This window comes from Paramormyrops kingsleyae, chromosome 6 (genome assembly GCF_048594095.1).
Source record: "Paramormyrops kingsleyae isolate MSU_618 chromosome 6, PKINGS_0.4, whole genome shotgun sequence".
NCBI lineage: Eukaryota > Metazoa > Chordata > Actinopteri > Osteoglossiformes > Mormyridae > Paramormyrops > Paramormyrops kingsleyae.
The window spans coordinates 18342729-18370539 of NC_132802.1; the positions used below are offsets into that span (position 1 = coordinate 18342729).

At 41.2% G+C, this 27811-nt stretch overlaps 3 protein-coding genes across 8 annotated transcripts in view; 1 reads left to right on the top strand and 2 right to left on the bottom strand.

The window, feature by feature from the left end:
* The window catches only part of sycp2 (synaptonemal complex protein 2), a 28361-nt gene extending 15078 nt beyond the window's left edge, over nt 1–13283 (bottom strand). The window contains exons 1-30 of the mRNA XM_072713787.1: nt 13248–13283; nt 12682–12709; nt 11474–11614; nt 11220–11356; nt 11033–11135; nt 10761–10785; nt 10578–10663; nt 10378–10472; nt 8885–8919; nt 8646–8788; nt 8471–8523; nt 8334–8379; nt 8073–8177; nt 6433–6493; nt 6041–6189; nt 5725–5799; nt 5408–5569; nt 5209–5314; nt 4867–5018; nt 4657–4740; nt 4370–4424; nt 4168–4228; nt 3886–4028; nt 3354–3640; nt 2889–3010; nt 2751–2781; nt 2564–2628; nt 2375–2420; nt 2253–2287; nt 1714–1777 (exon numbers count right to left, since the gene is read on the bottom strand). Of these exons, the coding sequence (XP_072569888.1) occupies nt 1714–1777; nt 2253–2287; nt 2375–2420; nt 2564–2628; nt 2751–2781; nt 2889–3010; nt 3354–3640; nt 3886–4028; nt 4168–4228; nt 4370–4424; nt 4657–4740; nt 4867–5018; nt 5209–5314; nt 5408–5569; nt 5725–5799; nt 6041–6189; nt 6433–6493; nt 8073–8177; nt 8334–8379; nt 8471–8523; nt 8646–8788; nt 8885–8919; nt 10378–10472; nt 10578–10663; nt 10761–10785; nt 11033–11135; nt 11220–11356; nt 11474–11614; nt 12682–12705 (2691 nt within the window). The 5' untranslated portion in view covers nt 12706–12709; nt 13248–13283. The remainder of the gene's footprint in view (nt 1–1713; nt 1778–2252; nt 2288–2374; nt 2421–2563; nt 2629–2750; nt 2782–2888; nt 3011–3353; nt 3641–3885; nt 4029–4167; nt 4229–4369; nt 4425–4656; nt 4741–4866; nt 5019–5208; nt 5315–5407; nt 5570–5724; nt 5800–6040; nt 6190–6432; nt 6494–8072; nt 8178–8333; nt 8380–8470; nt 8524–8645; nt 8789–8884; nt 8920–10377; nt 10473–10577; nt 10664–10760; nt 10786–11032; nt 11136–11219; nt 11357–11473; nt 11615–12681; nt 12710–13247) is intronic.
* Nucleotides 13284–13291: 8 nt separating this feature from the next.
* On the top strand, nt 13292–19825 carry fam217ba (family with sequence similarity 217 member Ba). 3 transcript variants are annotated; one of them, XM_023805100.2, is made up of 7 exons: nt 13292–13375; nt 14054–14123; nt 14299–14458; nt 14935–15084; nt 15318–15423; nt 16410–16477; nt 16587–19825. In XM_023805100.2, exons 4-7 carry the CDS (start codon nt 14981–14983, stop codon nt 17863–17865), a joined length of 1557 nt encoding a protein of 518 aa, XP_023660868.2. In that variant the 5' UTR covers nt 13292–13375; nt 14054–14123; nt 14299–14458; nt 14935–14980; the 3' UTR covers nt 17866–19825. The 3 variants fall into 3 exon arrangements, with proteins under 3 accessions (XP_023660868.2, XP_023660867.2, XP_072569889.1); XM_023805099.2 differs by having other exon boundaries at nt 14299–15084; XM_072713788.1 differs by lacking the exon at nt 13292–13375 and adding an exon at nt 13455–13473 and having other exon boundaries at nt 14299–15084.
* Nucleotides 19826–20758: 933 nt separating this feature from the next.
* Nucleotides 20759–26970, bottom strand: ttll9 (tubulin tyrosine ligase-like family, member 9). Of its 4 annotated transcripts, none has more exons than XM_023805102.2 (14): nt 26580–26970; nt 26273–26319; nt 25906–25998; nt 25710–25821; nt 24276–24461; nt 23816–23884; nt 23220–23310; nt 23009–23049; nt 22771–22858; nt 22319–22377; nt 21971–22167; nt 21332–21441; nt 21129–21253; nt 20759–21042 (listed from the first exon to the last, which is right to left on the bottom strand). In XM_023805102.2, exons 1-13 carry the CDS (start codon nt 26592–26594, stop codon nt 21129–21131), a joined length of 1233 nt encoding a protein of 410 aa, XP_023660870.2. In that variant the 5' UTR covers nt 26595–26970; the 3' UTR covers nt 20759–21042. The 4 variants fall into 4 exon arrangements, with proteins under 4 accessions (XP_023660870.2, XP_023660869.2, XP_023660871.2 ...); XM_023805101.2 differs by having other exon boundaries at nt 21328–21441; XM_023805103.2 differs by lacking the exon at nt 25710–25821 and having other exon boundaries at nt 21328–21441.
* Nucleotides 26971–27811: the final 841 nt, after the last annotated feature.

A 27811-nucleotide genomic window follows, 5' to 3' on the forward strand; every position in this document is an offset into this window, starting at 1 on the left:
TCCCTGTCCCTATCACCATGACAGCCATGCTGTGTGAGACTGCCATCGGTTTTCCCTGTCCCTATCACCATGACAGCCATGCTGTCTGAGACTGCCATCGGTTTTCCCTGTCCCTATCACGATGACAGCCATGCTGTGTGAGACTGCCATCGGTTTTCCCTGTCCCTATCACCATGACAGCCATGCTGTGTGAGACTGCCATCGGTTTTCCCTGTCCCTATCACCATGACAGCCATGCTGTGTGAGACTGCCATCGGTTTTCCCTGTCCCTATCACCATGACAGCCATGCTGTCTGAGACTGCCATCGGTTTTCCCTGTCCCTATCACCATGACAGCCACGCTGTGTGAGACTGCCATCAGTTTTCCCTGTCCCTATCACCATGACAGCCATGCTGTCTGAGACTGCCATCGGTTTTCCCTGTCCCTATCACCATGACAGCCATGCTGTCTGAGACTGCCATCGGTTTTCCCTGTCCCTATCACGATGACAGCCATGCTGTCTGAGACTGCCATCGGTTTTCCCTGTCCCTATCACGATGACAGCCATGCTGTGTGAGACTGCCATCGGTTTTCCCTGTCCCTATCACGATGACAGCCATGCTGTCTGAGACTGCCATCGGTTTTCCCTGTCCCTATCACCATGACAGCCATGCTGTCTGAGACTGCCATCGGTTTTCCCTGTCCCTATCACCATGACAGCCATGCTGTCTGAGACTGCCATCGGTTTTCCCTGTCCCTATCACGATGACAGCCATGCTGTCTGAGACTGCCATCGGTTTTCCCTGTCCCTATCACGATGACAGCCATGCTGTGTGAGACTGCCATCGGTTTTCCCTGTCCCTATCACGATGACAGCCATGCTGTCTGAGACTGCCATCGGTTTTCCCTGTCCCTATCACCATGACAGCCATGCTGTCTGAGACTGCCATCGGTTTTCCCTGTCCCTATCACCATGACAGCCATGCTGTGTGAGACTGCCATCAGTTTTCCCTGTCCCTATCACCATGACAGCCATGCTGTGTGAGACTGCCATCGGTTTTCCCTGTCCCTATCACCATGACAGCCATGCTGTCTGAGACTGCCATCGGTTTTCCCTGTCCCTATCACGATGACAGCCATGCTGTGTGAGACTGCCATCGGTTTTCCCTGTCCCTATCACGATGACAGCCATGCTGTCTGAGACTGCCATCGGTTTTCCCTGTCCCTATCACGATGACAGCCATGCTGTCTGAGACTGCCATCGGTTTTCCCTGTCCCTATCACCATGACAGCCATGCTGTCTGAGACTGCCATCGGTTTTCCCTGTCCCTATCGCCATGACAGCCATGCTGTGTGAGACTGCCATCGGTTTTCCCTGTCCCTATCACCAGCAAAGCAACACCAGACCATGACGTCTCCAAAAAGCTCAATGGCTGGAACCTTACACTGCAAACTCATGAGTCATCTGCATCTTAGATTTCAAATTTTGACTAATTAGTCCATAAAGCCAAATTTCCACTACTGTTAACAGACAAATATATACAATTTAATTAATCGATCAAGTATTTATAGTTTCAAGCAGATCTACTAAAACTACTGACTAGTCCTGTATTTTAGTGAGAAAAAACCCCTAAAGATCAGTCCTGCATATTTAAGGCTAGCATTTATCAACCTTCCTACAAAACCACTTATCCAGCACTGGGTCACCGAGAGGCTAACTATATAAACGTTACCTTCACAGGCGATGGACCTTTCTTCACAGATGTTTCCACAACACTTACACGCTCCCTGCAAGTACTTTCAAAAGAAATATATTAATCACCCTCAAGCTCTGGTCTTTGCCCATGAATGCATAGTTATTCACTATTATTGTACAAGAAGACTGGTGGTACAGACTAGTATTGACTAGTTTTAACTTGAAAAGATACACTTACTTATTGTCCCATATTATTTTAAAGATCATGTTGTGATTTATTAGCTTCTATATCATTTTTCCATTTTGTGTTTAAAAGAAGTAGGTAATGCACACATAAAGCACAGACTGAATGCACTTAAATACATCATTTTTGTCATCCCACTCTATGACACTCATGAGAGCAATAACTACACACTATTGAAAGTTATGCTATAGATCCTAAACATTAAACTAATCCACTGTATCCACTAGAGGGAGCCATAATCCATGTATAAAAATGTTTAGCAAGGTTAAGCTAATTTCCTATTTGATCAAGCTACAGTAAGTGTAAGTAGAATTTTTTCAGTTTGTTATTACCTGCTTTTCGTGCTAGACTGCTTCTTGTGTCCCTGCTTTTGAAAATAGTGATGCACAAAAAGACAGTAAAGCTGTACAATGCTGAAAGACAAAGTAATATGTTGGTGCAACAACATGTTTACCTTGTTTGTCTGTGGTGTGCTCCCATGGAAATCATACACATCATTGCTTTTTAACAATGGCCAAAAGAAGACAAAAACAATTGTAGAACTACGTAAGACACAAGAATAGCATCTGAAGCAAATACATGTGTAAAATGCAAAAAGTCTTTGCACAATTATGCAAAGCAAAAAACTAATTTCTATCCATACTCAGGTAGCCCTGTCGCTACTTTCAGGTGACTGGATGGTTTTAGAAATGGATCTGAGTCTTTGCACTAAAAAGAACAACAAAAAAAGCCACATTAAAATAACCATAAAATAGATTATTTAAATGATTTAAACAGCACATTGCTGCAATATGACATAACACAGTTCACTGATATTTGAAAGTACTGACCTTTGGCACAAAGGACCAGCTTTTCTCCACACTAAATGTATAAAAGAAGAAAAATCAGGTATGTAGAAAAGCATCTATGTATCTTATCAATGAAGTGAGTCAAGACAAGTCCCATGTGTATGTAACTCTGGACCTGACCTCTTTGTCCCAGCAGAAATCCAGCAAGGCTCGGACACTGGGGCAGAGGGAGTTGTAGTGCTTTTATATCGGTTGGAGATAAACATCATCATGCGGCTTGTGAGATCTGCCGACCCACCTTTCTGTGACAGAACGGGACGGACACACTGCTGGTACTCTTAGGTGGCAGACTTTACATTTATATTTAATTATTTAGCAGATGTGTTTTTCCTAAGCAACACACAAGGGGGTAAACAGCATATAATTACATACACTGACCAATGGAAGATACTAACACTCACCTAAGAAGACAATTACATTGATATTTTATCTGTGAATCAGAAACCTAAATGTATTTATAAATGCTCCAGGGTTCTATGGTCAAAGCTATAAGCTTACATCACTCACCCCCTTTACTCCTTACACCAAACGAGAACAACCTGACGGCCCCACATAAAAACACAAACTGGAACCTTAGTAAGTCACCTTCTGTTTGCTGCTTTCTGCACTGGTGACCTCTGGCCCGCTGCTGGGGCCCATGCTTTCGTGCTTCAGGGGTTTCTGTTGTGTCTTATGTGGTCCTGGGACTGTGCCTTGCTGTGCAGCTTGGCCTCCTGCCTTCCTCTGCCTTCTCCTGCTGGCAGGGCTCTCCTGTTCCCGTGCTTGAAGCAGCTCCTCCAGCCTCTGGGTAAGCTGGGTGTGGAACTGCTGGTGGCTGATTTCTCCCACACTCTGCTGCATCTCCACAGTATGAGAAGGCTGCCGATCTGGTGCTTGATAAAAGAGAGATATCTTGGATATTTGAAGTGAACCCTCTAAGTCAGTGTTTCCCTATCTAGTTCTTGGGGTCCCACAGGCAGTCCATGTTTTGCTGGGAGCTGGAAGCAAAAATGTAGACTATCTAGCAGGGAGTTTGGATGCAACAAAAACATGGACCGACTAGGGGACTCGGAAGACCGGATTGGGAATCACTACTCTAAATAGTGTTGTGGAGCCTGAGGAAGGGCCGGGGCAGTACCAGTTAGGTGTGTTTGAGTTATGGGGACAGGACTTTCACACTGCTTAGGCAATCCACGCGAGTGATCCCTCTGACCAGGAAGCAGCACCTCAGTTACAGAAAATTTGCGCCAGCTGGTTTCCTTGTTTGTTTGGATGTGCAGCCTGGGAGATAAACACGGCACAGGCCAGCTAGTGTGACAACACCCATAGAGAACGGTTCTAAATACATCCAAAAGAAACTAGCAGCAAACACCACCTCACGGAAGAAAATCCATTTAGAAACAATAAAAGCTAGACTTACAGGGACTGCTCTGGTTTTTTGGAACACTGAGAATCTCTCACTATGTTTTTGTTTGTTTCTCCTGCAGAAAAGTAAAGACCATAATGTCCACTCCAGCTGAGTATTGACTATAGACTGCATTCTAACACAAAGATAACTTAAATCAAAGGCCAAAAGTAAACCAATAAGATCATTTCTTGATTTAGATTATAGAAAGTTGTACCTTGGGCTGCCAGGTTGGCCTGCACCATCTCTACCACTTTGTCAACAGGGATGTTCTACGAACAATCCAGGGAGGTGGGGGGGAATGATGCCAGACAGACACATAAGAGGAAAAAAACAAAAATTCACAAGTCAGACAGAAACACAAACAGGCTGACAAGAACATGCACAGATACACACAGAGCTAAATACACCAATCCAAAGAGATATGCAACCATATATAAATAGAACCAAATGTACGGAAAGACTACTAGACAGAATTATAACCACACAAGGCCCCTTACATACCCTGTGGAAGTTCTGGGCTACAGCCACAGGCCTGGAGTCCAGCCTGATGCCCTTGTTCTGTAATGCGGGATGTGCTACACTGTCCTGAAAGAGGAAATACTCAGTCTTACTCTACCGGCTTATCGGGTGCAGAGATACTAATCTTACACAGAGAGCAGAGTCGTCACTGCTTTCTGTAGTGCATGCGTGTTGGAAAGACCGTGATCTTGCCTGTTCACTTTTGCTCTGGCACTGTGTGGCTGCAGCAGCTGCACTGTGACAGGTTTTGCTCATCTTCAGATTTCTGATGGTATCATTCCTCCTTTCTGAGGAGCTGACAATCTGAAGTGCTGCTTTAACCTTACCCCTCGAGAGTGGGGTTGCTGAATGAACAACAAAAATCAAACTACTTGTCAAAAGATAAATTATAGACAGTATTATTGGGATTAACAGCGTGAGACAATTTGACCATTTCATATTATTGCCAAAGAGATGAGGCAAGCCAGTAGCACATTAAGATACAAGTAGATTCCAAGTGGTTTAATAAGAAAAAGGCTGGAATGGGACACTCACCCGTCATCAGCACGCTAGTTAAGGGGCTCATGCCCACCTTGTGACTGCAACTACTGGTGATAAAGGTGCTGGACTTGGACACTTTCCTTTTGGCTGGCGTGACAGTCTGCATACAAGAGACATCACACTCCCTGGTCACCTATCAGGGGTACAATTGTTCTGAAAGCTCTCTGTAACAGTGTACCATGCGGGAGGGAACCTGTAAGAGAGGCGTTGATGTCTGAATCAGACAGGGCTTGCCTGCCCACTCCTCTTGGGACCCTGGCTGTGCATCATTCTGTGTAGAGTAGCTCTCCAACACTTGGGGCTGCTCCCTGTTCATGCTGGCTGCCGATGATAGCTGAGTCTCGGGAATGACCGCCTATTTACATTTTACACAGCTTGTTACAAAACCACATTTAAGAGAACCTTCTTTAGCTCTTATCTCACTTTGTGCCTCACATTATGTAGGACAGAGACCTCTGAGAAAACAACTGAATGCCACTTTAAAAGTGAAGAAAAAGGTAAAGGGACAACCTGAGAATTTCGGTCATCAAGACTGATCTGCACAGTGGTCTTAACTACAGAGCTGCTGGTCTTTCCGACAAATTTCTGATGAAACACAAGAATGACAGCACCTCTAAGCTTTTACACACAACCCAACACTGAAGACATGGTGCCAGACACTAAGGGACTTTTAAATAATTATACAACAACCTTTAACAGTAAAACTAAGCGACAGTACTACTTCTGACATAATCATATACACGCTGGGATGCAGGGAATGCTTACTACCATCATCGTGACTGCCTATACTGTATATCTACATTCATAAAAGGGAAAAAGAATGTACCGCATGCTTTGCAGAGCCATACACACTGTCCGTGGCATGCAGGATGTCGAGGGAAGCGCTGAAGTGGATGATGAGCTCAGAGCCCTCTATGCCACTCAGACCCAGTGGCTCCATCAGTAACAGCCTCAGTACCTTCCTATTGACCTCCTCTAAAAACATCACAGGCACAACCAAGAAGGCAGAAGAGAACAAAGGGGTGCTTCTTGTATGAAATCTATAAGAGCTGGCCAGCACGCATATCAATTCAGATTCTGTACCAATTTAAAATTTTAAATTAATAACAGCCACCCTTTCCATTTTGAAGTTAAAGGCATACACATCTGTGGGTACAATCCACTGATTTGAAGGCAGAAGTGTAACTGATTTTATTGAGTACAGTGGGATGCATCTACCTTTAACTGTGTAGTGGTGGACCTCATTGTCAGAGATGCACACTGTATCCCACTGACCATCCTGAAAAAAACAAATGCCAGTGTTAAGGGGAAAACTGGTGCTGAGTCACATATGTTTCTTATAGACGTACTACTTACTAAATCATCGGTGAGATTAACCTTTACATTTCTGAGCATTGGGCAACAGTGCTAGATGTTAGTACTAAATTCTCTATTTTGTGTAGGGCTTGGAAAAAAGGTTATTTTGATAATTGATTAATCATTTAAGTATATCGTGGATGTGATCAAGTAATCGATTATTTGGGCCAAAATACAGGGTTTAAAGAACACATCAATAAGTAGTTTTAAGTCACAGTTGTAATTACTTTACATAATGTACAGAATCTCTATTTAAAGTGAAAAATGTCACAGAAACAAAGAAAAAAGCTTGATCAAGCTTTAATGTAACATTTCTTAAGGGAAACACACAAAATAACCACCCTCTACAGACAAGCCCTCTGTCTCCACCATATTTAGCTTGCTAATGATTGTACTTAACACACTAATGTTAATTTCAGTACAGCAGGAAATTTTTTATCTTGTAATTAGTCATTATTAAAGCTGCAAACACAATTAGGAACAGTTGTAAACCAAAGGCAATCTGTCTGCTGATGCGTGTGAATTACAAAACCTAAGAGATGCTTATTTGCGCATTGTGTAAAAATAAATAGACCCTACGTAAAATAAAAATTCAAAAGTAGCACGGCATCATTACAATCATTCCTTCATCAATTGTCTGTAACCGCTTATCCTATTCTGGGTCATGGGCAAAACAATCATAATGAACTGAATCCTCTCTAAATCCCATGTTCTTTACTTCTGAGTATGGTCATATCTGTAGCAATACACACCCCTATAGCCATAGTTATTTTTTTAAGCCTGGCGTGAATTTCCTGCCAAAAACACCTTAATTGCCATGGGGAGACTAACTTGCAGAGGCTGTTTCTGCCTTGCTCTGGTCGTACACACACTTTGGAAGGTGTCGTGACAAATGAGTTAGAATGTTGGATGTGTTTACAGCAAAAAACCTGAGTTCGGTATAACAAAGCTGACAGTCTTGGCATTATCAAATAGTCTCTCCAGTATTGGTGCAATTTATTGGGAAACCCAAACATCCGATTATGACGGACTGTAATCAGCATCAGCAGTAACCAACTCACAACCACAATTACCATAATGTCTTCCACGCCGAACATCTACTTGTGAAGTTAGGTTTTGCCTGTGTCAAGCAATGTATTCATTAATTTTATTGTGTGTTTTAAGCCGAAAATGTAACCGATTTACGCACCAAACCACAAAAATGCAACAATTCCATGATAAAATTCATTGTCAACTATTTGTATTACCAGTTTTCGACATTATCAATTAGCTGTTGCTCAGTAACTTTATGTATTTTGCACGCATTATCTAAAAGATAGTGATAAACCATGTTTATACATTGCATCTTTACATATTATTTGCACAGCCTAATTCAAATTATTTTTTGATATTCTCAGCAGAATTTGATTTTCAATATAAAAGCAAACTAATATCCGTATCTGTGTCGCAGCCCAAGTTTTATGAATAAAGAGAAGGAGAGAAAAAAGCAAAATGGCCCATACTTGTGCCCCCTCATCTGCTATAGAGAAGTAGAAGGATATGCTCTGACTTTCCAGGTTGAAGTCGACCCAGAACTCCTCCAGGTTCTCATCTGATGGCATCAGCAGCTATTAACATAGAACAGAGTTGAATTTCCCCTTGGGGGAACCGAAAAAATAGTCCTCACAATGTCAAAATAACTGGGGATGTGTCCCCACAATGTAATGTACATCTGCCCCACACACACACACACACCAATTATTACAATATTTTAATGACCTGACCTCATGTTTGCCCAGAAACACCTCCAGGCATGGGTATGAGTACACTCTATAGAAGAAGAAAAAAAACCATTACACTCTGGTACTTGAAAAACTTTGAGATAGAACACAAAAGCAAAAGTACTCAATGACTTTATTACCTTCTCTTGTCCCCTTTCATACCATTCAACAGATTGAGAAACTTGCGGGTATCCTACAAAATAAAAGGGCAGTCTCCATACGAACAGCAACGCTGTGTCATGCAAGACAACAGCTTTTATCCACATTACAGTATTTAATTCACGAAAGCTCTCTTTGCTGAATAGGCCTGCTTACAGTCTCAAATTCAGAGTCTTTGATTTTAAGGAAAGCAGTGATGACGAAGTCCATCTTGAACCAGGAGAAGGCGAGCTCCTCTCTCTGTCTGGGGGTGGTCATTCGGCAGAGGGCCTCCATAAGGGAAACCTGCAGATCATAATCTGAACAGATGTTAGTGGGCACATGGCACAAGGGTGAAGCCCATAACTATGGTAAACGCTGACTTTAGGGACACATTGTAAATCCAGTGAAGGTACCTCCACTTTCAGGGATTCTACTTGCCAGCTTCTTCCTGTGCCGGCAACCAAAGAAAATTAATTGGGAACAACTGAGGATTCCTAATGTTGTTCAATATACGGGGCTGGACAGTGAAACTGAAACACCTGGTTATAGATGATAATTTATTAGTATGGAGCAGGCCCTTTTTTTGCAGCCACTACAACATCAGTTTGTCTTGGGAATGACAGATACAAGTCCTGCACCGTGGCCATTCCTCTGGCAGAACAGTGGCTAGGTCAGTATGTGAAACTTGTGGAGAAAAATGTTTCCTGATTCGCTCCTCCAAAACACCCTGAAGTGGCTCTATGATATTTAGATCTGCTGACTGTGCAGGCCATGGGAGATGTTCAGCTTCATTTTCATGTTCATCAAACCACCATCACCAGTCTTTCTGTATGTATTGCTATGTATCACCATTTGGTGAACATAGTCCTCCAGAATGGTTCAGTAGCCCTTGGTAGCAGGGAATGTCATGATATTGCAGCCCAAATCATTACTGATCCACCCCTGTGCTATACTCTGGGTAAGTGACAGTTTTGGTCAGCGGTGGGCAATCCTATCCCCTAAGGGATAACCTTTAGGTCAGCTGTTCAAACCTCGGTGTGAGGACTCTTCAGTCAATCAGTCCTCTATTTAGTAAACTAATTAGGGAGTTGCAGCAAAATCATGCATAGACAGCGGCCCTTTGCAGAAAAGACTGCCCACCCCTGGTCTACGTAATAAGCCTCTTTGGAGCTTCTCCTCATCATAACTCTACCATATATGGGAAAGACAGTGAAGATTGACTTATCAGAGAACATTGCATGTTTCACATTGTCCATGGCACCACTGAAAATGACGTTTGGCGTGTGACCAAAGGTTTGGCTATAGCAGCCTGACCATGAATACTGACCCTGTAGAGCTCCCAGGAAACAGTATTGGTGGAAACAGGAGAGTTGAAGTGTGCATTTAATTCTGCTGAGTTGGGCAGCTGTGGTTTTATGTTTTTGGATACAATCTGGATTACTACCTGGACATCCATCTGGATGTGGTCTGTCCTTCGCAGGTGTATACCGACATTACCCTGGATACTGCGGCTCTCGATTCACCACAATGACTTGCTGTCATGATCACAAATGTGTCAGCTAGACACACACCAACAATCTGTCCTCTTTTGAACTCTGATCTGACTACCATTATCTTGTGTGTATTGCAATTTTTTATGTACAGTTGTGCTATTGCTCTGCTAATTCAATCTTCACACTATGCTCTTACTGATGGAATGTGCAATCAGTGATGATTGGCTACTTCAGTTCCATTGTCTAACCCCTGTAAGTACCAGTATTCAATACATTTTTAACCTTGACAACAAATAACTATTGTGAACAGCAAAAAAAACAGTATTACATTGAACACAAACTAAAAATAAAGGATAGAATTTCCTGTAAAAATAGTTTTTTTTAAAATAGGTACACAATATTCTCTCACTTACATGAGAGCCAAAGCTTCCTCTGAAAACAGAATTTTTCTTTCTTTTTTCAGTTCTGGTGGGACTGAATCTAGAATAACATTCAGCTTTCGAATCGCCTGTGCCAAAGGTAGCAAAAGAATGAGCAGGGAGACACTGATCTCTGAATGATTCTGTACAGTACTTGTGATCCGCACACAAAGATTTAAGGTGAATTTTCTGACCTCTTTTTGGATCAGGATTTGAACTCGTGGTTCTGTAGCTAAGTGGCCAATATGATGCAGAAAGGTTTCTGTCACTTGACATTTTCCTAAAGTGAAAAAAAATGTTTTAAATAAAAGTTTGGCAAAAAGAGTCGTCCTCCTAAAAACTATTTGCACAAATATTAAATCAAAATATATACATACCCTCTTTACTACTATTATAAAAGGCCTACAAGAAAAACAAAACAAAAAAAAACAGGTTAATAACAGATGCATTTTACGGTCAAACGTGTCAAACAGGACAAAGTAACAAAAATAAGAAAACAACTATGCAACTTACATTCTGAAATATTAAACTAATTTACCAAATACGAAAAGATTATCAAAGAACGACCAAACACTTGCACAAAATAAAACACTGTAAAATGTGGAGGTAAATAGAGGAAAGTCTTTATTTCACTATAGCCACTACTCACCAGCAGAGCATCTAGAAAGTCCTCTGCAAGGCCAAGCAACGCCTCATTCCTGAGTTTCCCATTCTCAATCCATAACTTTCGTGCCTTCTCAAACCATGACACCATGTAGACACATAACACAGCAGCTGTCTGTTAGCTATTATACCATTGGACGTAAATGCTTGTGTTAGCAAAGGTAAGAATACCTATCTTTTGAACAAGCCCCTGGTTAACCATAACCTTTCCTGTCAATTCTTGAGCAGCTGGTGCAATCAAAATTTTCTCAAACTTGTGTAGACAACTAAGTCCAAGACAGGCATGCTTTATGTTGCCCTTATTCATTTCCTGTAAAGACAGGGATATAAAAAAAATAATTTGTAAAATATTACCATAAATATTACTATAAAATTTGCTCAGTAACAATGGATTTCTACATATTGGGAGGAGAAAATAAATACCTACCCGGTTTATTAATTTATCGAGTTTGTTGATGAAATTTTTAGAACATTTTGGGGTGACCTCCTCATTATTATCATGTAGCACAAAGTCTTCCAGAGTCTGAAAATCACTGTGTTTCAAAGCCCTGTCAATCAGCTTCTCCAACTGGGAACAGAGAATGCAAGGGTGCTGCTAGAGATTTCGGGCCCCATGACCGCATATCATATTGGGCACCCAACCCAGACCAGTCCAATTATGCTCCAATTTTTTTAAGGTCACAGTCACTCACAGGTTCTTGGAATCATCCTAACTCCCCCCCCCAGCACCCCTGAGAGGATAAAATCCTAATTATTATCATAATACAGCAAGGCTCTATTTTATTTAAACATCTGAATACAACAGACACAAAAATGCAAATCCATCCAGTTATAGACTAGAGACCAGTATTACCAATATCATCCTGCAATGACACATCAACAAAAATTATACATTTGCTAAAAAGATCAATGTATGTTGCAACAGAAATTCTTGCTGTATATAACAAGTGTATGATACTAGATTCAGAATATACCTTGCAATAAGTTTCCCGTAAAGCCAAATACCAGACAATTGCAGAGAATTTAATCTGGTTAACACTTTACTTGAGGGGATACAAATATTTAGTAGCAACTCAGTTACTACTGAAGTACAAATCAGATGAAAGACGTGTTATGATTTGTTAATGATGAACAAACATGACATAAGTATTTCACTTGTGTTATTCATTACTAGTTCCTTCAATAGTTCCTTAGTAGTCCACTAAGATATACAGGATTAACAGATAACAAATATACTAACTGATTGGGACAAATGGTGTGTCACAATTCATTAACAATAAACAAACATGAGATCAGTATTTTACAATTATTTTTATTCATTATTAGTTATTCACTATTTGTTGCTATAGTAGTCCCTTCAATAGTTAATAAAGATTTACAGAATTAACAAATATAGTTACAAATGTAGTATTTGTTTGCCATAAATGATGTGACAAATCATTAATGATGAACAAACATGAGATCAGTCTGTAACTAACACAAATTCTGATTAATTAATACATAAGTAATAGCACGACACTACATTATTTGTGTCCCCTCAAGTAAAGTGTTACCCTCAATTTTTGTTAGTTCCGCAAAACAGAAGTTTGGGCAATAAAATGACAGGCAATATCTGTGACTGTCCTCAGTACTCACTCGCAAGTCCAAGCGAGGCGCCATCCTCCTGAAAATACGGGCGACAAATTATCACACAGCTTATAACTTCAACATTACAAGCAATCATCGCATATTATTCTCAGTATACGTTCATTGATGTCTAGTATTGTCTTAATATAACACACTTTATTTTTAACTAGACACCTAGCTAGCTATATCTGAAGAAAACTGGTTGATTTTTAAATAGAGTTTTTGATCTAGGAAAACGTATGTTTTTAAGTAGCATATATAGTCATTTCAATGAATCTAGATTATAAATGAAGTATTCGGAACGAAATACAACCCCCCCCCCCCCCGACGATCCTTATTTCTTCAGATTTAAAGCAGAAACCATAATCCAGATAGACGTAGCAGGCCTTTCTTTACTAACCGCTGCTACTTGGTCATTCGGCTGTCATCAATATTAAATGTGTTTACAATCGTAAGATTATGATTTACAGCTTAAGTCAGTGTTAAACTAAAATAAACCATAAATGTGAAAGAAATCGGCATGTAGTTTTAAATACATGAAGAAAATAAAATAATAACCAGCAGAAGATCCACACCGAACGTTCTTCCACCTTCCTTCGCGCGCCAATTCGCGCGCCAAATGCAACGCACATGCGCATTTAAGAATAGGTGGTTTTCTAAATAAATGAGTTTTGGGTACAAAATAGTTTATCTGCGTCCCTATGTGAGTACTACGTGGGGCACGTCTAACTTGTTTTTAGTTAGTCACTTTTAGTGAGAACTTTAATAATTAAGCGGTGAATTGGCAATGCAGCCGAAAGTGTGTGTATCGATCGATTAAGATCTGTGTGGGGCTTGATTGTATAGGAAGTGTCTGAAAATTTATGGGAATGTTACTTTACTGTTTTACTCTTTAATGTAGTTTTATAGAACAACGATATATAAAGATACTCAATTATACTGCGACTCCTATATTTGTACATTTTACATTGGTAAAAACTGAACTGCGCGTGGCTATATGACACGGCGGATTCAATTCGTTATAGGACCCCAGAATGCCTTGAAATGTTAACTTAATATAAGACAACCCTAAATTGCGACTATTCTTGTAAAAAGAAATGAGCCAAAATACTTTCAAACTGACATGTGAAATTAAGCAACAGGCAATGGAAATATTTCAGTTGAAGCCACTTTTTTTCACCAAATGAACAGTTAATGTTGGACGAATGTGGTTATCATAGTAGCAAATTTTGTCATGTAGCACTGCGCTTTTATTGTGGGGATTGCCGCTCTGCGAATTTAATCGTGGTTTCCATTTTGGAATAGTGATTAGTGAAACACCCCGGACATGCACAGTTTAGAGAAACCAGTTCACCTAACCATATATGCTTTTGAATTGCAGGACGAAACCAGAATATCCAGAGGAAACACACGTCCACAGAAACACAAGGGACAGGATTCAAACTTATAAGGTACGAGGCAATCGTGCTACCAACTATAGCACTATGCAACCCATTTTTTATATAAAAATCATACTTTAGGCTTAATACTCATTTGGAAAAAAAACTGATTCTGAATGTTTCACATATTGTACTGTAACTGTATATTGTTGCTTGTTTATAACATAATTTAAATTCGATCTGACAGGGCAGCCAGAAGCATCCCGGAGAGTCTTCGCACGAGCGCTATTTTTTGCCGCGAGCTCAGCTATTCGCCGGCTTTGACGCGCGCGCGTCATATCTGCGCAGCGCGACGGAAAACAACAGCACCTGCGAAGCCTTCGCAAACAAGAACGCGGCGACAGCAAGTAAACAAATCTTAGAATCCCGCATAGACACCATTATAAAAATGCTTCCTGAAATTACTGCTGCGACCATTTACAAATTCTGTACATAAGGAGAAGAAACGAAAGAAGCGTTATATAATACAAATTTCGCTAGTCGCTCATTTGAAGATTCTACATGAATACTTTAAGGGGGAAATCATGATAAACCAGATACTGTATAGCTATACGAATAAATATCTCTCTGGAATCGAATAAAGGAAGGTTGTAATCCATTATTACAATTCAATATGAATGCAGTTTGATCTCGCCTGTAAATTATTCATTTATCCTTTAATAATATACAGAATTTAGAAATGCGTTTGTATGTCGTCGCAACGTCATTAGTTCGCAGTTAATGGTTCACTGTTGTCAAAATGTGTTTTATGTCTCGCAATATTCGGGGGATATGGATAAAATGGAATTATAGCGAGTTTCTCAGCGAAGGTACTCGCACGTAGGGTTACCGCACTGCCGAAGAGTACAAGGGTTTTGGTTCGGAGCGCCATGGGACCCATCCTTCTGGAGCGAGCTGCAGCTCCTGTTCTTAAGGTGTCCAACAAGGAGAAAAGATCAGACAGAAGTTCAGAGAATGTCGGCTCGCTAATAAGGTAAAAATGACTCTGCATTCTCATTAAAAGCCATCGATTATGTAATTGCGTTATTAAATATTTAAGTAAAAATGTACCTTTTTTATTCGACATATTGTCAAAATTGAATAATCAGTAGTGATGCATATGCGATGCTGACATTGGCAAGTAAAATAAATATTTAATTAACACTTTAAATTAAAAACTACGTCCTAATCCTTGACTGTTCAGCATGCATTCTCTTGTTTAAACAGCTCTAATAAAGGAAGTGTGAGTCAGAACCATAGACCCCAGAAAAAGGCAGCGGTTCAGTCAAAAAACACCTTTCGCAGAAAAGACTCCACACTTGGGAATGAGAAGGTGAAGTGTGTGTGTGTGTGTGTGTGTGTGTGTGTGTGATGTTATAATGCTGGTGCATGTTATACCGTGTAGTCATACAGTGACTGTACAAAGTTATGCATTCATCTTTCAACCATTCATTCTAGATAGGGTCGCAGGGGAGCCTCTGGGCTAACTGAGGCAGCATAAGGCACGAGTCGGGGAACAGGGGCACCATTAAGGGGGGGGATGAGTTAGGATGATTCCAGCTGCCCCTGACTGACTGGGGCCCTAAACATTTAGAACATAATTGGATTGGTCTGTGTTGGGGGCCCAATATGATATGCTTTCATGGGTCCCAAAGTCTTTAACGGCGCCTGTGCGTCACCGGTACATCAGTTCATCGTAGGTAACATAAACACAACAGAGGTGTTTATTACCACTTGAACCATGCGTTTGTGTGGGGCCCCCTGTTGGCCACAAATAGTCACTACACTACAGGGGGTACTGAGGCCCTCGAACTTACTTTTTGATTGCTGCCTCAGGAACAACAAACCCACCCCTGCAGACATGCACACACTAACAGCAATTCAGAGATGCCACCTAGTTTGCTTGTCTTTGGACTGTGGGAGGAAACCTGCAGGATGCAGAGACAACATGTCAATACCCTGCTGTACACAGATACTCAGTACTATAACTATTTAGCTTGTGAATCTTATTAAATAAATGTAGTAACTAAAGCCAATGATGGTATTGCTCATTTTTACACTTCATTACTACACCACAGAAAAACTAAAAATTAATAAAAATTATTAAGTACATTAATGCAATTAATTAAAATGACAGTAGATTTTATAGCATCTATTTCATAGTAGAATTTCATAGGATTACTAGCATTAAATCAGCAGTAAAAGCATTGCTTACATTTTTCAGCAACACTTCTGTGAAGATGCCCCTCCTTTCATATAGTAAACCTCAAGAATGCAGATATGTTTGAGCGTTGAACTTCTTTTGCTCCCACCTTGCAGGGCACCCAATTTAGAGGAAAAAGTAAACCAGAGACTCCCTGCAATTATAACAATGATGCTCTGATAAGGTGAGCCCATTGGGGATTTGCTTCTCCACTAGTTTACGATTTTTCATGCCTTTTTTGTGTTCTGGAAATGTTGCAGATTTGTTTGTGACATTCCCGTTGTTTTTCACAGAAATGTGAGAGAACTGGGCCCCAAGTCTCCAACTTCTCAGGCTGAGAGCAATGGGGAGAGTCTGGTGCAGCCGGTGTCACGGTGCAGCGGAGAAGATAACCGGGACTTTGCAGGTCGTGTGCGCAGTCGGCCCACGCTTACCCTGCCGCTAGCCCTTCCCCCTGAGCCTGGCAAGGGACCGGGGCAGCAAAGCCAGCCTTTCAGTCTGGAGTCGACGAGGCTGTTTGAGCAGAAGGAGGATGACACAGACAGTGCCAGTGACCTGTCGGACTCTGAGCGGCTCCCTGTACTCCCCTCACCCTGTACCCCCCCGCAGCTGAATCTAAGGGCTGAGGTCTTTGACCCCAGTGATCTCCGGCAATGCATTCCGGAGTCTCGGGGGAGCGGCCATGGTAGCCATGGATATCCAGATTTCTTGCCCCCTCCCTTCTGCACCTGGAGTCTGCGCCAACTGGCCATGTTCCTCAATACAGACGGCAGGGGGGCCCCTCGGCCCAGACCTGTGGGTAAACTAGAGCGATACCTGGAGCGGCTTTTGCAGCTGGAATGGCTCCAGGTTCAGACCGTTGAGGCAGAGAGCAGGCAAGCTGTCTCCGGGCTTCCTGTCCGGCCTCGCCGCCAATCTGTAGCTCCTCGCTACAGCTCAGCCCCCATCGCCCGCCTCAGCTCACCCAAACCCTTCCGCCAATGTCAGTGTGCCTTTCCCCTGCCGCCTGCCTTTTGTCCGGCCAGCCACCCACCCCTCCAGCATTCCCACGCGGGCTGCTCCACCTGCCACCTCCACTTCCCGCTCTGCAACAGCATCTGCTCCTCATATGCATACCACAGGCACTCCCGCCTCAGTCCGGTCCTGGAGCGTCGAGCCAAGCCAGGAGTCCCGCCGAAGAGGAGCAGCAGCGAAAGCCGCGTCCCTGCTGGCCAGGTGTGGAGGCTCGGGAGCTCCCCAACAGGAAGTGGTCACTTGCAGCGCGTGCAGGCAGCCGGTAACGTCCGCAGCCCTTCCCAGCCGCAGGTAGGGCCCCGGAATGGCAGCCCCGCAGCTGGAACCAGCAAGCCGAAAAATTCAGTAGTTGCCAAAAAGGGCGCGGCGGGTAAGAATGCACAGCAGGTGAACCTTCTAAGGGAGAGTGATACGGTGCGACCAAAGGCCGGGCCGGGAGATGGTGACGGGCAGCTGGGTGCTGTCGCTGGAGCTCGGCCTCACTCATCTGTGTCCAGGGGCACGCCACCTGCCAGGCCCAATGGAAAGGTGAAACATGCTAATCCTATTACCAATTAGCATCACATTTTCCCTGTTCAATGTGCATTATGTAGAAAAGACAGCAAATACATAGAGCAGTGTACAGTACATCTTATTTATAACTGCGTCTTGTGTGACAGGCATATATAAGCTACTGACTGAAAGGGAAGTTAGAAACCTGATGCCTGTAGGCCTGTCACAAAGCTGGCTTTTTGGGTTAGCAAGATAACTTGTCGGGCTTAACGTAGTCTGGGTTAAACATAAGTGAACGAAGATACAGTCAGTTTAAAGTGGGGTTATCTAGCTAACCAATAAATCGTGCTTCATAATACAGGCCCCTGTATTGCTGCAGCTCTCGGTTACTGGAACTGGCCGCTACTGCCTTAGCTTTACTGTGAAGTGCTAGCAGCTCAAATGACAGCCTGTGGTGCTTTTATGCAGAATTCAGTCTCATTTTTAAATTTCTTTATTTGTGGGCTAATAGTATGTGCTTATAGCTACTGCATAATCCTCAGTCATTGAATGCTGACAGATGAATTTCTGTAAAATCAGAATCGCTAAATAATATGAAGATGACACAAAAATAAATATCTTACATGTAGCATTGTTATTCACAGTATTACCACACTGATAACCTATTTTGAAATATTCATTGTAACAGGAAATATTTTAACCATATTTTTGATATGGAATTAAATCAGCAGGCAAGTGGATGTATAGGATATATAAAAGGACTACCTTAAGTTATACAAAAAAAACATTTTTTTAATCTGTATAAAGAAAGGTCTATTTAAGGAATAAATGAAACAATTCTTTGTCAAAGCAATGTTAATTTGAAACCTTAATGATTTCTAGAAAGTAAGACTTGCTTTCTGGTATACATTTTATAACTTATTGCTTCTGCTATTTATTTATGTTGCTATTGTTTATTTAATTCATTTTACTTGCCCAGAACAAGCCAAATGACACTGGGGAGAAGGTGTAAATATATGTGGTTTGCTGGAAAATATATATTTATCTGTGTTTATGCATTCACATTATTACACCTGCTTGTTCTGTGCTGTGCTGGGGTTAGCTGAGGACTGCATTTTCATATTATCTTACTATCTATTTTTAACTGTGGAATATGCTTTTCACTTTATTTAAAAGGATTTATTGTATCTACTTTTTTGATAAAATTATGATGTGTTTAATTCAACCCTCCAGTCTTGAACGTCCTCCTGTAGTACTACATGATGAAGTTTATCTTCTAGTTTCCATCAATCTTCTAATCATTTATGCTGGTCAGAGTCATGGGGGCCTGGAGACTCTCCCATACAGCATAGGGAGGGAGGTGGGGCTGCACCCTTGACAGGGTGCCAGTCCATCACAGGGCACATGCACACACTCATACTCTATGGGCACACAGATTCCGACCTGGATGTCTTTGGACTAGAAGGACGTTGAGACAGAGAGAACATGCACACCCCCCACACACAGGCAGGATTCAAACATCAGCCCTGGAAGTGAGTGGACACAGTATTACCCACTAGGCCACTATTCCAATACAACAAGTATTTTGTAAATATAAAATAGAATATTAAGGTTTGGTAATATTTGTTTGCAAAATATGGATTTTCCATTTTTGTCTCCTGTGCTTACTCTACAGTTTTCAGTATTCAGTATTCCATAGTTCAATGGAAACATTACCGTCAATGTTATTGTGTCATTTGATGTCACCGGTCTTGCTAAGAAAACATGGAACAGCTCAAGTCTTAATTGGTATTAATTGTACCCAGGACACCCTGCTTTTATTATTCAATAAATTTTCCTTAGTATTTTGACGTAATACAGGTGAATTTTTCTTTGCTGTCACAAAATGTAATTGTTTGTTAAACATGATGTAAACGTTGTTAGTAAAGACCCCAGGTACCGTGCCATTTGTCCTGCTAAGTTTGTCAATTCAGCTGTAAAATCCTGTGTTTTAAGGTTCTCAATAAACTGACAGTCATTATTTATATTTAAGGCTTTGGTATCTTTATTTCTTGATATATGAACATGTGGATATGTGGTAGGGCTGCACGATACTGGAAAAATTTCAAATATTGCAATATGATTTTTCTGCAATACTGCAATATTTATAAAGCAAAAAAAGGAATGTTTACCCATATAGAACTCGAACTTTTTAGGATTCGATCCGGAGTCCGGAACGGATTAAGTTTGAGAACCGAGGTACCACTGTACTAGTATCCATGTCTAATACAACATGGAATCACATTTGTATTTGCATAATTTTCAATCAGAGAGAAAAGCACTATGCAAACTGCAACACGATATGGTCTTAGCAAGAAAGTCTACTTGCAGGTAAAAACAGCTATCCAAGTGAACGATAGTGATGTCCGATTCGTGAACAAATCATTCTTTTGAACCGGGTCTTTTCAGTGAATCGCTCGAACCGGTTATGAAATCTAAAAGATTTTCCAGGAACACATTAGTCAAATCAATCTTTTTCTACCAGTAAAGTCTGTCAAATAAGTCGGTGTTGTGCTGACAGCATGCCAACAAATCATTTGCTGTGCCCACAAAATCACTCTTAATCAATACTGTCCACATAGAATCTGTTTTCATATTTCCATACAGTGGAAGGCTGTCTTTTGGTGGCCAGTACTTGTTTGCCTTTTTCTTCACTCGTTTTTGGAATGGTCTATGTTTGGGAACCAAAGCCATGTCCTTCTATCCATCCAACAAGTAACTTTTTGGAGAACAAGAGAAATTCTTATTTTCTTACTGTTCATTTATATATATTCTAGTGTTAAATTGTTTTTCTGAGCAAATATATGCTTACTATCCAGATAAATGGTCAAACATTTTCTTTGACTTCCTAAGACTTTTGCAAAGTTCTGTATATCAGTATATTTGAGTGTACTTTGTACAGTATTTTGGGTCTGTGAAATCACAGAAAAACACAATAAGCAGGTTTATTAAGGGTGATTATACGGAGGTAGTCACTTATATTCACTGCCATTATGTTATGTTTTCCTTTTATATCTCTTTTATAATTTATATTTACATACACCTTTTATACTTTAGTCTCTTTTATATTCTCTAATTTCCTGATATGTATAAATGTCAGGAGGGAGTTCAGTTTAATACGTTAAGTAACAATCTGTCATGCGCTCTTCTGGCCAGGCAGGACTTTGAGGTGTCGTAGCTGGTTTTCTCTGTCATTGAAACAACCTGGAACCCAGGAAACAGACACGTCAGCCAGAATGATGCAACAGTGAATCTACGTCTCCATTGGATATCAGTCAGCCAGTGTTTACCTAAGTTCGTGTTTGGACTGAAGCATGAGCTCCCCAGGGTTTCCAGGCCGCTGTTCTCTCGGGACACTGGGCCGTCGTTCCACATGAGGTCGAATCCCCCGACCTGTTTCTCCCTGCCAGTGAGTCTGGAAGACGGAGGCTGTTAGAAGCGGCCTGCCCAACGACGGCGGATGTGGCCCTCTTCAGTGCCATACTGTACCTGCCTTCCATGTCAACCACGTGCAGGGTGTCCTCCAGAAGATGGCATTTCATCTCGTAGTCCTGCTGGCTGCTGGGGGTTAGGGAGGGCGAAGCATTTACCTCGATAAGCCACCTGGGAGGAGGAGGAAAGTAACTGGTGCGTCCTCAGGTACGTGCAAAATTCACCATCCATTCAATGAAGAACCTCTCCTCACTTTTCTGGGTTTTAACCTGGTGCTGTCTTACTCTCACTCAAAACCACCCACACACTGATCTGTTGTCTGTGGCATACTGTATTACTGTTTTACTTTTGTTCTGTATTGAGGTTATTTATGTGGACTGGGTTGGTTACGGAAATGAACTGCCCCTCCGGGAGAAATGAAATAAAGTTATCTGAATCTGAGTCTAAAAAATGATGCTGAATGTAATACTTCCACATGAAGATTTGCTGCATGTGACTGTAGTACAATCCCTAAAAAACATCACCAGTGAGTGAGTGCTGAATATATAGCATCGTTGCTACTTATTCTTCAAAGTACATCACCGACAGCATTATCTATGAAAATACAATGTAAATACAGACGCTCCTCTACTTACGAACTTTCAACTTACGAACTAATGGGCAGCTATCAGAGAAGCAAGGCCACGCTGAGGGGACTCACGGCTTAAGGTCTTGGTCCAGGAGGATGTCGTAGCCGTAGAGCTCAAAGCAGTGCTTGTCATTGATGATGACCTTCTGAACGCTCTGCAGGCTATGCACAAATACGTTGTCGATGTCCCTGAACAGGGTCTCCACCTCATGAGCACCATGCTTTGCTGTGAGGTACCGACGCAACTGCTGCATCGGCCACTTACAGCCCTGCAGGAAAAGAAGAGTGAGACTACTAATGTCAGCAGCAACAGTGCAAGTGCCATAGCTCATGGCATAATGTATTTTAAAGCACCAAGTGCTGTCACAACCATTTGTATTTGGCGTACAGAAAAATGTGCTTTATTTAGTTTCTATATACCCTTTCTGGGTCATAATCTGGTGCAGTCTTCTGCACTGCCACGTTGGTGAGATGGATGTCTGTATTTGGACTGGTGTTAAGGACAAATATGCCTGGTAAGTGAATAGCAGAGGTGGATAGTTCAGGTCCAGAAAGTAAAAACCAGACCAAGATTTTGAGTTGAGTATATAGAGTCACAATGACAGAGTACTCAACTGGTTGATGGAAACACAATCTTGGTCTGCAATTTTGCTTTCTGGACCTGAGCTATCCACTTCTGGAGTCTAGTGAGCTGACACCATCCTCCCTACGCTGTAGGCAAAAGTGGAAACCTTCAGTAAACACAGAGCAACATTACGAGTATGGGCATTGGTGACAGGAGAACCACTGAAGGGCTGATTTATAAGAAAGGTCATTGCTCAGAAGGACAAAGTGAAGCATGTGGCAAAGCACAGGCTTTTGTTAAAGGATACACTGATCCTCGATACTGCTGAGAGAGAATCGCGTATTGGAAAAGCGGGCAAATCCATCCCGATACAGCCACGCCTTCAAAGGCAGGTACTGAGAGACATCAAAGATAGACACATGACATATGAGAACAAAAAGGTTAAACATTTTTGTAGCACACAAAGTCAAACACAGACCATGGAAGATTCATATAATCAAATCATTATCTACACGTTTAGTTTTCAGAATAATGGCTATACTTACTGAGGATACCAGTACATATACACGCAGATCAAATTTCCTGCCTGCAGAATAATGAAAGACATTTCATGACTGAACGAAAAGTGTTTTTATAATGTCCTTCAGAGCTTTTGATACGGCTGAGTGTTGACAGTAGGGCTGGGAGACGTGTGGTATTAATATCGGCATTTGCCTTTCCATTTATCTTCCATAATGAAATGTAATGAAAGTATACCGCCGATGAGGTAGGGGTTCTCTATATAGCGCTGGGCGACGTAGCTCTCCACCTGGGCCTCGTCCCGCTGTTCCTCTAAGCGGCTGCCATCCTGTTGGCCACAGAAAGCCCTGTCATGGTCTCTGTGGCTCACTGCTACGGGAGGGGCGACCACATGGTAGACAAGCACCACGTACGCCTATGGAAATTACTCCTTTCCACAGGGTATCTAGACCTTATACAGTGCTATTCTTGAAGTTAAGTCTAATCTATCTACTGTAAAGTGGGATCTCTAGTGACATATGGCTTTGGACAAGGGATACTTCACTTATCGATGTCTGCATTGTCACATATGTTGAATGTAAATTGAAATTTCATAGGCCGGCATCCCAGGCTCAAACATAGCTGCATAATAGTAAGAATGCAAATAACATTTCCTGACTGAGCAGGGCTCTGGGATGAGACTGAATGCACCTCCATTTTCAAAACCATGCTCATAGTGAAACCGTTAAAATACATAATATCAGAGTTTTCACAAGCCAACCAATAGTTAAGGCTCTCAGTGCATCAGAAAGACTACTGCCGACAAGCGGTCACATCTGTGCCCAGTCTGTTACCTTCTTCCAATCCATGATGTCTTTCAGCTTCCGGAACAGAAAGATGCCTTTTCCTTGTGACCGTGCCACCTGAGTGAACACATTAGGAAAGCAAATAACCGGATAGACAGGCAAGCATGCCTAAATATACATACACAAGCACCCAACTTTAAAATAAACGTCTAACTTTACCAATAGATAGTGGTGTTGCCTTGAATTGGGATATGCGCTGAAGACTTTGTTAATATACCTCACATAAAAAAGTACACAGTGGCTTAATGACCTGGCATGTCTTACACTGACCATGGGTATGTTTCCCAAAAGCTTTGGTTAACAACTTACATAGTTGGAACCATTCAGTTAGTAACATTTTTAGCATCTATGCTTTAGGTAAATGTACCCAACATTGGCTGCTTTTCTAAGATCTCTACTAGACTGCCTCGTCTACATCTCCTTCATACTGCATGATGCATGTCCTCACTGGCTTCATGATCCAAGTGCTCTTCGGGTTCCTCTTGAACTCTTCCACAAACAGGTGGTACTCGCTGGGCAGCTCAAAGGTACAAGGGAAAAAGTCACACTTGGCCGCCTCCACGTGGCCGACCTCACGCTCCAGGGTCTTGCGGTATCTCTTGAGGTTCTTCACCATCAGGTTCTTGCGTGTTAGCTAACCAAAGGACAAAGAGAACAATCCAGCCAGGACTACGTTCATTCCACAACATCTGGAAATTATTATTAATACTGTATGAAGATGTAACTTACAGGTCAATGTACACAATGGATTTATTTTAAAAAAGCCATCAATGAGTACTGACAGAAGCATTAAGGCTCTCCACCAGAAGCATATGATCAGCATCTTCAAGCAAGCATCATGCAGCAAAGACATACTGCATTAATTTATGATTTAAGATTAAATTGTTCTCATAGCTCAGAATATATAATGCGATGCCCCCTATTGTCCATCTGCTTATCCTGCTCACGGGGGTCTGGAGCTTAGCCCAGAGAGTACAGGGCACAAAGCTGAGGTATATACTGGTCACACGGCATATACACGCACACATTCCCTCCGGGCAAATGAGAGACATACGGTAAAGTACACAGAGGAAATCCACATGAAATCCACAGATGCAAACCCCACACAACAGAGTGAAGTCGGGATTCACACCCCCGAGACGTTGAAGTGCTGCTCACTGAACTGCTGTCCCACCCTGCACAAATAATGACTTCATAGGATGTCAAGATGAATAAAAAAGATTAAACATGCAGTCAAAAACATTCGGGTAGTGAAAATGTGTGAATCTTATGTGTAAAAATATTGAAAACGGTATTGATCTGTCAATAATAATAAAAATATTTGTTTTGTGAATTCTTTTCTATAGTTCAGTTATATACTTTTATTTGCTTGTTTTATTGAAGCTGACTGACACACTTTTAAAAACAACAACAACAATAATAATAATAATAATAAAGGCTATTTCAAAGCAGCAGGAAGGTGTTGTGTGGTTCAGCAGGTTAGCACACTGTGCCTTTGATTAAAATATCTCTCTGGTTCAAATCCCAGACTGATAAGTGATCAGTTTGCAGACTGATTTCACCCCTGAGTCCCTGAGTAAGGCCCATAACTCCAAAGGACTGTTAGACCCTGCAATCCCAAAAAGCAGCTGCTAAATAAAATTTGAACTAGATTTTCTGTTCATAACCTCAACATTATACTATCCAACTACTGCCCTTCCTAACAGATATTTCAAATTCTAATATTAATTCCCAGTTAATAATTTAGTGAATTTAACCTGTTATGGTTAATATCTGCTTTTGCAATGGGAAGAACACAAAAATTATACAAGTGCATGACTCCCTCCCCAATCAAGTGCGCCATCTGCAGGTCACATTTAGAAATAGATTTTTTTTCACCGACCTCATAATAATTCCGAAAATGGCATATTCGCACGTGCTCCTCCATGTATGAGTGATCAAAGTTCTCCCTCAGCCAGCCCACATCGCACCAGTTGAAATCCAATTCTTCATCCCTGCCATTCACATGCATACAAATAAATACTTAGTATTCTTACTTAAGATGTAAAAGCAGATAGTGTTCTCTAAAAAAAACTCACTCTTTGACCTCGACCCATCCAGGCCTCTGGCGAAGTACATCTTGTATAGTGTTGGTGAAGCCACACCTGTATCTTATAAAACTCCTTGCTTCCCTGCAGATACATCAAACTTATTGTCGACGTAGATCTGAAACCCGTCAGTATTTCCATGAGATTGCATGCATTTTTTTCCTTTCAGCAACACTCTCTCGCGGTACTACAACAGATAATTGAAGGGGGTTCTTTTAAAAATATTTTTTATTTATAAGAACAAACTCTACGATTTTCCGTCACAAACGTTTTTCAGACAAAATTAAATTTTGTAATTTCTCTGTCTGGCGTCTTAATTTGCTTCTCCAGCAGACATCTGCCCTCGAACCGCACTTACGCCTCTTTCCTCTTTTGGTAGCTGTGATGGCCTCTATATCCCGCAGTCTGTTAAAACAGCAAACAGATTTCTTAGTTGCTTGGCGATATGTATCGAGGATGCTAGGTATGAGAATGAATAAGGCACCAGTTTGCTTATGTTTTTTAATGCAGCTAATATAAATTAGAGCGCACTTAACTAAAAACTTTGTATTTTACTTAACATTTGCCTACTAAAAATTGAAATATGAGTCGAAGCTACAGTAGTTGTCCGGATTGGATAGAACGTCCCTGCATTTTCCACATAATAAACGATTTGTGTCTCTTACCTTATTTTTAGACATTTCTTAGCTTGTTCATCCAGCCAAGAAGCAACCCGGTTACCCTCTGTCCAAAATCAGCTTTTATAATCAGTGTATAACTTCCAGCTCACTATTTTGTTGCAAATTTGCCGATGGAGTGATGAAGCAGCTGCAGTGTTGTCATTTACCATAGTAACAGGTTTATCATTAACCGTAGTAACCCGAGCACCTACACTCCTGTGTTCGAGCACAGCCGGCGGTTTGTATTTTTTCGGCAGAAAAATATTCCAAATTAAATTCAAATTAAACGTTTTTGGAGATTTAACAAACATTGCGATTACAGTGCTGGCGAACCAGAATGGACTGGAAATTGCTGCGTGAATAGAGACTGTAAAATACTGATGAACTGAAGCGAATCAAATCGTTTATTCACTTACTAAAGGAGTAGTAAGTCAGAACCACAGGACTTGCACATATTTCTTCGTATATATGATAATAGATGTTATGGTTTATATAGCATTAGACTTCTTCTAAACATCCCGTAAATTGAAGTGGCCTGTGTTCAGATCCCTGCTCACCGCGGAGGACGCGCCGCTTTACAGGACGTTTCTGTGACGCTCCCGGATTAAACCACATGACCTCAAAATGCGTGGTGTATGTCAGACATACACCTGACGTTGTGAGACTAATAAAATAACCTATTTATCACTCTTAATTTTTTATCTTACATTCTTTTATCTTATAATCATCTGAGGAATAAGAAAATACTGGCTAGGAACTAGTGTGCCTTTGGTTATATATTTAATTTTAATATAACGTTATAGAAACTTCTGGTATGAACAAATTTTATTCCACAGAAGGTGCAAAATTCACCTAATCACTTAATTTTTTTTAATTCTGATACAAGATAATAATTCTATTTATGGAATATATATATATATATATATATATATATATATATATATATATATATATATAAAGCTTTCTTCTACCTCAGTATCTTTTAATTCCACATAGTTGAGGATAATCATTTATGCCACCCTATTTCCTCGAGATGTTATATCTTATTTTTTATATTATGGAAATATATGATATTAAGAGCTTCTAAGAGCTGAACCGAGCATGGTAAATTTACTGTATTGTGAATAGTTACATGCACCGTATTGTTTCTGATATATTTTCTTTGAAAATATTATTGCACAGCAGAGGTGGGCTCCTCTTAGAGGACGATAAGCAGCATACTCCCAGCATACTCCCAG